At 48.4% G+C, this 9,675-nt stretch overlaps 1 protein-coding gene and 1 non-coding gene across 3 annotated transcripts; both read left to right on the top strand.

Moving 5' to 3' along the window:
• The first annotated feature begins 2,266 nt into the window (after nt 1-2,266).
• TMEM107 (transmembrane protein 107) lies at nt 2,267-5,211 on the top strand. 2 transcript variants are annotated; one of them, XM_032280364.1, is made up of 5 exons: nt 2,267-2,522; nt 2,699-2,766; nt 2,867-2,967; nt 4,081-4,177; nt 4,399-5,211. In XM_032280364.1, the coding sequence occupies exons 1-5, from the start codon at nt 2,436-2,438 to the stop codon at nt 4,466-4,468; spliced, it is 423 nt and encodes a 140-aa protein (XP_032136255.1). In that variant the 5' UTR covers nt 2,267-2,435; the 3' UTR covers nt 4,469-5,211. The 2 variants fall into 2 exon arrangements, with proteins under 2 accessions (XP_032136255.1, XP_032136256.1); XM_032280365.1 differs by having other exon boundaries at nt 4,081-4,156.
• Nucleotides 5,077-5,209, top strand: LOC116553555. The gene has a single exon (XR_004269798.1). It is a non-coding gene; the product is annotated as a U8 small nucleolar RNA (small nucleolar RNA).
• Nucleotides 5,212-9,675: the final 4,464 nt, after the last annotated feature.

Below are 9,675 nucleotides of genomic sequence, written 5' to 3' on the forward strand. Positions count from 1 at the left end.
GTTGGACAGGCTAGTCTGGAACTCCTGACCTCAGGTGATCCACCTGCCTCAGCCTCTCAAAGCGTTGGGATTACAGGTGTGAGCCACAACGCCCAGCTCTAGTCTCTTTTTTGGTTCTCCCTGTATATCCTGGGTTTCCTCTGGTAAGGTTTTCTTTCCTCATGCTACACATGTTCCATGGACTCAGCTATTTCCTGCGTGATGAGGGCTCCTGAATCTGGCTCCCACTTCTTGACTCAGATTTCTAGTGGCTGCTGAAACTTTCACTTGTCCCTGCCATACTTCTTCCAGTCTTTCTGCGCTCCCAGAGTGGCCAGGCCCAGACTGGGAGATGCATCCTTGACTCTTCCCTCCCCCTACTGTCTTACTTCCAGTCACCACATCCTGTCAATTCTATTTTCTCAATAATAGTCCCTTTGTCGACCGACCCTCCTTCCCCCTCCCACTGACAACCCCTCAGCCTCTCTTGCTGGATTGTTGTAGCAGACTCCTCTCTAATCTCCCTGCGTCTGGAATAGCCAGAGAATCATCTTTTTTTTTGAGACAGTTTCGCTTTGTCACCCAGGTTGGGGTGCAGTGGACTGATCTCGGCTCACTGCAACCTCTGCCTTCCAGGCTCAAGCGATTCTCCTGCCTCGGACTCACGAGTAGCTGGGACTACAGGCACACCACCACCACACCAGGCTATTTTTTTTCTCTCTTGTATCTTTAGTAGAGATGAGGGTTCACCATGTTGCCCACGCTGGTCTCGAATTGCAGACCTCGTGATCCTCCCGACTTGGCCTCCCAAAGTGCTGGGATTACAGGCGTGAGCCACTGCACCCGGCCTGTTCTTTTTGTTGTTTTGTTTTGAGACGGAGTCTCGCTCTGTTGCCCAGGCTGGAGTGCAGTGGCGCGATCTGGGCTCACTGCAACCTCCGCCTCCAGGGTTCAAGAGATTCTCCTGCCTCAGCCTCCCGAGTAGCTGGAATTACAGGTGCTCGCCATCATGCCCAGCTAATTTTTATATTTTTAATAGAGACGGGTTTTCACCATGTTGATCAGGCTGGTCTAGAACTCCAGACCTCAGGCCGTCTGCCCGCCTTGGCCTCCCAAAGTGCTGGAATTACAGGCATGAGCTACCGCACGCCAGATTTTCTAAAATAAAGTTTAAGAACAAATGCCCCATTATTTTTATAGAATTATAATTGTAGCGTTTTCCTTTTCATAGCATGTAGTATCTTGCGGATTTGTTTGCATGTCTGTTATTGATCTCCCTGACTAGAATCCACCTACTAGGTAATCAATAAATACAAAAGATATTTGTTGAAGAAATGAGAAATGCCTCTTGGGCTTATTTATAGTTTAGACTGGCTAAAGGCACTGAGATGGGGAGTGAGGAAGAGGAAGCGATTTTTCTCCTGGGAAATGAGCCGGGAGGACCCTTCAGGATGGGACTTGACTGAGCATTGCGAGAAGAAAGAGCTTTCCGATCAGCGGGGACCTGCGCTGAGGCCCAAAGGTCATGAGGTCGCCGATGATAAGAGCTTCTTGGACTGTAGCTGGGTAATGTTGGAGGCCCAGCACCTCCAAGAGATAAAGAAATCTGATTTGACTTTCCGTTCCAGTCAGCTCCAAGCCTCCCAGGGATGCAGGGACTGCCCATTCCCTTCATCCACTCCCACCCTTTCCGGTCCCCTTGCTCTGCCATTTTTTGCACTCTGCAAATCTTTCACCAAACTGAGCAAAGTTAGTCTGAGAGAAATCAGTCTTCCTCAAGGGAAGTTCAGGCCTGGGGTCCTCAGACATCCAGGGGCTCCGTGACCATCTGTGACTGCTGAGCAGTCTAGGGACACCGCCTCTCCACGTTCGGGACCCTTGTTTCTGAGGCCCAGCTTGGTGGGAAGCTAAAGGCATGCGGAGGAGGGGAAGGGGAGAGCGTGTCTGAGACTTCGGCATGGCGGGGACCGGGACCTCAGCCCGGCATGGCGGTGACGGCGGCCTCAGGAGATCCACAATTGTCAGGGCTGGGGGCCACTCCCGGCGTGGGCAACGGCGGAAGCCGAGGTGTCGCAGGATAGGCCAGGGTCGGTTTCCGTTCGTCGGTCCTGCGCGGGCAGATCGGGCGCTGCGGGGCCGTGCCACCTCGCACCCTCAGGAACAAAGGGCTTGGCTGGGCGCGGGTACCCATCCGTTGAGTTAGAATCGCCTTCGGGAAACCCCTAATCTGTGCAAGCCGGAAGAGGCCAGCGGCAGCTGGAGAATGTACTGCTCTCGCGAGGTTTTCCGAGAACGCGGCGCCGCGCCCGCGTACACAATTACCAAGGTAACTGGGCGGTGCCTGAGCGGGCGGGAAGGAGGCGTTCGGCTGGATTTTGTCCGCTTGCGGGGAGACTTCAGGAGTCGCCTCTTTGAACTTCCGGCCTCTGACACCGCTGCCCCTGTCCCCGAGGGCCATGGGCCGGGTCTCAGGGCTCGTACCTTCTCGCTTTCTGACGCTCCTGGCGCATCTGGTGGTCGTCATCACCTTATTCTGGTCCCGGGTAAGACCCACAGCTGCCATCCGTCCGCCCCTATTCCCACCTCGGAGTGGTCCCAGCCCCACCTTGCCTCTCTCCCAGTGTCTTACCCACTTGGGTCTTCTCGTTCCCCGCCGCCCCCAGGCCTGCTTCGCCGCCCGCCCCTTTTTCACTTCTCTTCCTCTCTGCCCTGCCCCCAGGACAGCAACATCCAGGCCTGCCTGCCTCTCAGGTTCACCCCCGAGGAGTATGAGAAGGAGGACATTCAGTGAGCTCTCTCAGAATGGGCTGGTCAGAACGAAGAGGTGGTGGGAATGGAGGGTTCTTAGAAGTCCAAGGGCCTCAGGCTGTCCACTTCCTTTCTGCAGGCTGGTGGCCGCCCTCTCTGTCACTCTGGGCCTCTTTGCAGTGGAGCTGGCCGGTTTCCTTCTAGGAGTCTCCATGTTCAACAGCACCCAGAGCCTCATCTGTATCCTTTCTGCCTGCCCACCTTTCCCACACTACCCATTTCCATCAGGACTCCCTTCAGCCACCTGACACCATAATGTCTGCTGTAACCAGTCTCTCCAGTTCAGAGATCTTCAAACATGTGCTAAATCCTGCTGTTTACTAGGCACTTAAAATCCCAAAATGAGAGTAAAACAGTTTTTGGCCAGGCCCATTGGCTCATATCTGTATTCCAAGCAGTGTGGGAGGCCCAGGCAGGAGGATCACTTGAGGCAACAGAGTGAGACCCCATGTCTACAAAAATAATAGTAATAATAAAAACTTCACCGTTGTTTTTTTTTTTACCATGAGGAGGAGGCAGACACATATCTCTATTTCAGTGTGATAAGCACGGTGCTATAGAAGTGTGTAAAGAAGGGGTGGGCGCGGTGGCTCACGCCTTTACTTCAGGCAACTTTGGGAGGCCGAGACAGGTGGATCATTTGAAGTCAGGAGTTTGAGACCAGCCTGACCAACATGGTGAAACCCCATCTCTACTAAAAATACAAAAATTAGCCGGGCGTAGTGGTGCACGCCTGTAACCCCAGCTACTCGGAAGGCTGAGGCAGGAAAATTACTTGAACCTAGGAGGCAGAGGTTGCAGTGAGCCGAGATCGCGCCACTGCACTCCAGCCTGGGCAACAGAGTGAGACTCCGTCAAAAAACAAACAAAAGGTAGAAAGCACAATGGGAACTCAGAAATGGCAAAGGAAATGAGGCGCGTGGTTCAGAGAACTGTGGACCAGGAGTACTAGGACACTGGAGGCTGATTCCAGCAGAGCATATCAATTCGCTGTCAGCACTCCTGTGCGGCATGGTAGGAGAGCCTACTCTTACCTCTCATCTGAAGGGTCCAGGCTGGCCTCTACATGTGGGGTAGGCTAGCCTGAGGTCCCATCTATGCAGTTACTTCTGGTCTCTCCTCATATGACCATCCTACAATTCAGAAGTCAGGGCTGCTGACTCTAGCCCTTGCAATATGGTGAGGGAGCAAGCGATGAACCTGAGTGCAGATGCCAACCCCACCACTGACCTTTTCTGACCCATCACTACCTGTCGATCCAAAGACTTTCCTTAACTCTGGTGTCTTCCCAAGCCATTGGGGCTCACTGTAGTGCATCCGTAGCCCTGTCCTTCTTCATATTCGAGCGTTGGGAGTGCACTACATATTGGTACATTTTTGTCTTCTGCAGGTGTGGTAGCACCCCATATTTGGGGATGAGGGAGGAAGGTTTACCCTAAATCTGAAAGTTTTTCCCCACCCGGCCCCTTCCTCCATGCATGAGATCCTGTAGTCTTTTTCATCCCCCATCCCCATGCCACCTGCCCCACACTTTCAGGGGCGGGGTCTCTGGTTTGGAGATTTGTGTATTTACAGTGAAAGGATTTCTGAATCTACCACCTGCCTCGGTAGTGCCCTTCCAGCTGTCACTGAAATGGCTTTATTCATCGCCATCTTTGGGCTGAAAAAGAAACCTTTCTGATCACTGTCCTGACGATCGAAGGCTACAGGGGAGGCCGCTTCGTATTCCTGGAAGAAGGAAGGCATAGGCTTCAGTCTTCCCCTCGGAAACTGCTTCTGCTGGAGGATATGTGTTGGAATAATTACCTCCCGAGTATGGGATTATCAGCGTTGTATTTAGTGTTTTGTAATAAAATATGTTTTGTAGTAAGATCAAGAGTTATATACAGTTTTCAGGGGACAATTGGGATGACTTAACTATTGACGAAAGAAACAACAACTACGCTGTTTTCTAGTCCTGCAGAACGTAAGATACTTGATATCGCTTCTATTTCGGTTATTACGGTAGACGTCTGGCGGAAGGGAGTGGGCGGGGATATGTAAATAAAAGTGCGTACAGTTAGAACGTCCAGCACGTAAGTTATTGGAGCATTCTGGGAAGAAATAATTTATTCCTTTTCTGCAGCTGAATGAAAAAAAATTATTTTAAAAGAGGTGCAAGCAAATATAGCAATACAATTGGAAGGATGCTAAGTAACAAAGTTGCTCGTACCGACGCGTTGTATATTCACCCTAGCTTATAACGGAATATTTTTCACTGAGTGCGGAATGTCCGGGGTTTACGAGATATCGTCAGGTGGGATAATCCTTACCTGTTCCTCCGTTGGAGGACAGATAAAGCATGATGATTGGAGATGCATGAAACGTGATTAACGTCTCTGCGTAATCAGGACTTGCAACACCCTGATTGCTCCTATCTGATTTTTCCTGACGATCATTTTTCTATCTTTTTGTGTTAAAGAGTAGAATTTAAGTAAAGTTGTTGTTATGCTTCGCTATTTGCATTTTTGCTAGAGGATTTTCAAGTTATCGTATTGATGTTGCTGAGGTTTGTGCCTGAAAATTGTGATTTGTCTTTCTGTTATTACTTCCTGGAATTAAGGAGTTGCATTAATACAAAATGGACTTCTATTTTTCTTTATTCTTTGACGCTTACCTCTTCTCAGAAAACATTGCACATCGGTAACTCTAATGTGCATATACTGGTGGTTCCTCTTAGGATGTGCGAAAGCAATACTCATTCAATAGGAACTATGTTTCGCTTGCTTGCTTACTTGTTTGCTTTCCTCTCTTCCACCTTTGCTTTTGAGGTAGAGTCTCGCTCTGCCGTGAAGGCTGGAGTACACTGCTCACTGAAACCTCAGCTTCCCGAATTCAACAGATTCTCCTTCCTCAGCCTTCCAGGCAGCTTGGATTACAGGCAGGTGCCACGATGCCTGGCTGTTTTTTTTATTTTTTGTTTTTAGTAGAGACAGGGTTTCACCACGCTGGCCAGGCTGGCTGGTCATGAACTCCCGACCTCAGGTGATCTGCCCCTCTCGGCCTCCCAAAGTGCTGGGATTACAGGCATGAGCCACTGCTTCTGGCCTTTTTATTTGTAAATTTTTTGCTAGTCATACTTTATACCAGTACAATTTATCATACAGTTATGTATATACATAGATATATTTGTTTTTGGAGAGTTGGTTGTTAAATATCTACCAGTACACCCCCAAGGAACTGCTTGTCACCAATGACTTCTCATTCCCAAATCCAGACTCACTTTTCAGACTTGAGCTTGACCTCTCTTTATCATATGGTATATTGACCATCCTCTCTCTATTTTTTTTTTTCTTTTGAGACATTCCCACTCTGTTACCCAGGATAGAGTTCAGTGGTGGGATTATGGTTCACTGCAGCCTTGAACTCCCAGGCTCAGATGATCCTCTCGAGTAGCTGGGATGACAGGTGAGCACCACCATGCCCATAAGTTTTAAAATTTTCTGTAGAGACAGGTTCTCACTGTGTTGCCCAGGCTGATCCCAAATTCCTGGGCTCAAGCCATCCTCCCTGCTAGGCCTCCCAAAGTGCTAGGATTACAGGCATGAGCCACCGTGCCTGGCCCACTCCCCTCTTTTGCACTTTTTCCTTCCTTAGTTTTGGAACAATGGTTCCCCTGGTTTGCCTACCACTGTTCAGGTTGTTCCTTCTCACATTCATTCAATAAATACTTAGTACCTGCAGTGTGTCAGTTACTGGGGACATAATACTGGGTTGTCTCCTCTACTTGCTCCATAAGTGCCAGTGATCACTACTCCTCGGGTGAACTTCATCCATCTCTTGTTTTCAGACGTCAATTAGATGCTGCTGGTTTCCAGATTCCAGCTCGCTCATTTGAGCCCTAGCCCAGGGCAAGGACTAAGGACTACAGGAACAAGCTCTGCAGCCAGACAGCCTGCCAGGTCCAAGTGCGGTTTTTTTCTGTTCTTGGTTGTGTGATGGGCAGGAGGTCACTTTCCCTCTCTCTGCCTCAGTTCCCTCATCCACACACTTTTTTTTTTTTTTTTTTGAGAGGGAGTCTTGCTCTGTCACCCAGACTGGAGTGCAGTGGCTTGATCTGCAAACTGCACCTCCCAGGTTCAAGCAATTCTCCTGCCTCATCCTCCAGAGTAGCTGGGATTACAGGCACCTACCACTGCACCTCGCTAATTTTTGTATTTTTAGTAGAGATGGAGTTTCACCATCTTGGCCAGGCTGGTCTTGTGATCCACCGGCCTCGGCCTCCCAAAGTGCTGGGATTACAGGCATGATCCACTGCACCTGGCTACACTCTCATTTTTTATGTGAGTAACAAGTTTGTCTCTGGGGTAATGCTGCATCAGCCTCAGGTGATCTTTTCCCACAGGGTTCAGGGACTTCATCAAGGCTGCATCAACCGTTTTGAACCTCTTGCTAATTTTCTGTAGTAGATTCCTGTATGTGTAGCAGAATTCTCCCGCATCTCCAACTTCTTCCAGGTGGTGGGGAAAGGCTATTTATACCCACCAAAGGGACAGATTGGCTCAGATCAGTTCACAACAGTATCTCATGGGATCACTAAGAGAATTAAGTGAGACAATACAGCTATCTGTTGGGATAAAAGGGTAGCAGAGTGTCAGGCCTGTGGTAACTGCTCAGTGCCTTTTCCCTGAGTTGATTTGGCTCTTGGGATTCTCCCATCATGGTGGACAGCTGCTGTTTTTGCCTGTTCAGCATCCATCCTTTTTTATGCTGATAGCACCACCATTTTTCTTTTGTTCTGTTTTTTTTTTTTTTTTTTTTTTTTTTTTTTTTGGGTTTCACACTGTCGCAGGGGCTAGAGTACAGTGGTGTGATCTCAGCTTACTGCAACTTCTGCCTCCCGTGTACAAGCAATTTTCCGCCTCAGCTTCTCAAGTAGCTGGGATTACAGGCGCCCAACACCACACCCAGCTAAGTTTTTGTATTTTTTTTAGTAGAGATGGGGTTTCACTATGTTGACCAGGATGGTCTCAAACTGCTGACCTTATGATCTGCCTGCCTCGGCCTCCCAAAGTGCTGAGATTACAGGTGTGAGCCCGGCCACCTCCCTGTTTTTAGTCCATGTGGTGAGAAAGAGGCTAATAGCCACTCCCTCCCTACCGTTCCTCTCTGGGCTCATACTGTTTTCCTGGGGGAAGTGAATTGTTGAAGCATAAACCTTGACAACATATGACTATTGCTGGAACTTTTAGGAAAAGAGAAGCCTGGACACTTCCTAGAAATAAAAGCATGCTATAAAATAAAATTATTGGCCGGGTGATACCTGAGGCTGGGAGTTTGAGACCAGCCTGACCAACAAGGAGAAACCCCATCTCTACTAAAAAAAATACAAAGGCACCATTGCACTCCAGCCTGGGCAACAAGAGTGAATCTCTGTCTCAAAAAAAAAAAAAAAAAAGGCTAGTCATGGTGGCTCATGCCTGTCGTCTCAGCACTTTGAGAGGCCCAAGTGGGCAGATCAGCTGAGGTCAGGAGTTCAACACCAGCCTAGTCAGCATGGTGAAACCCCGTCTCTACTAAAAATACAAAAATTAGCCAGGTGTGGTGACGCATGGCTATAATCCCAACCACTCAGAAGGCTGAGGCAGGAGAATCACTTGAACCCAGGAGGTGGAGGTTGCAGTGAGCCAAGATCATGCCGCTGCACTTTAGCCTGGGTGACAGAGGGAGACTCTGTCTCAAAAGAAAAAAAAAGCATAAAAGTACTTAACTCAAATAAATCTTGGAACTTTTAACCTTTATATTATATTTTGAATAACTTATTTTTTTTTCTTTTCTTTCTTAAGACAAAATCTCGCTCTTGTCACCCAGACTGGAGTGCAGTGGCGCAATCTCAGCATACTGCAACCTCCTCCTCCCGGGTTCCAGCGATTCCCCTGCCTCAGCCTCTCTAGTAGCTGGGACTACAGACACACGCTGCCATGCCCGGCTGATACTGGTACTTTTAGTAGAGACGGGGTTTCACCATGTTGGCCAGGCTGGTCTTGAAATCTTGACCTCAGGTGATCTGCCCATCTTGGCCTCCCAAAGTACTGGGATTACAGGTGTAAGCCACCTCGCCTGGCCTTTGAATAACTTTAGACCTACAAAAATGTTGCAAGGATAGTGGAAGGTTCCTGCCCTTCACACAGCTTTCCAAAATGTTACCATCTTGCATAACCAGGATATAATTATAGAAACCAGGAAATTAGCACTGATACCATGCTATTTACTAATCTACATCTCTTATTTGCATTTTATCAATTTTCCTGCTAATGCCCTTTTTCTGGTTTAGGATCTATTCTGGGATCTCCTGTCACATTTTAGTTGGCATATCTCCTTAGGCTTTTCCAATCTGAGACAGTTTCTCAGTCTTTTTTTTTTTCCTTTTGTGATCTGGACACATTTGAAGAGGATTATTTAGTTATTTTACAGAATATCCTTCAATTTGGATTATTATTTCAGTGTTTTCTCATGATTACATTGAAGTTATTAATTTTTGCCAAGAATGCCACGGAAGTAATATGCCCCCTTGGGGAATTTTTAAAAATAAATTTGGGGCTGGGTGCAGTGGGCTCCCACTTGTAATCCTAGCACTTTGGGAGTCGGGGGCGCGTGGATCATGAGATCAGGAGTTTGAGACCAGCCTGGCCAACATGGTGAAGCTCTGTCTCTACTAAAAATACATCCATTAGCCGGGTGTGATGGTGGGCACCTATAATCCCAGCTACTTGAGAGGCAGAGGCACAAGAATTCCTTGAACCCAGGAGGTGGAGGTTGCAGTGAGCTGAGATCGTGCCACTGCACTCCAGCCTGGTGACAGAGTGAGATTCTGTTACACACACACACACACACACACACACACACACA

This window comes from Sapajus apella, unplaced genomic scaffold (genome assembly GCF_009761245.1).
Source record: "Sapajus apella isolate SASKATOON/1434 unplaced genomic scaffold, GSC_monkey_1.0 scaffold12, whole genome shotgun sequence".
In the NCBI taxonomy this organism is placed as follows: domain Eukaryota; kingdom Metazoa; phylum Chordata; class Mammalia; order Primates; family Cebidae; genus Sapajus; species Sapajus apella.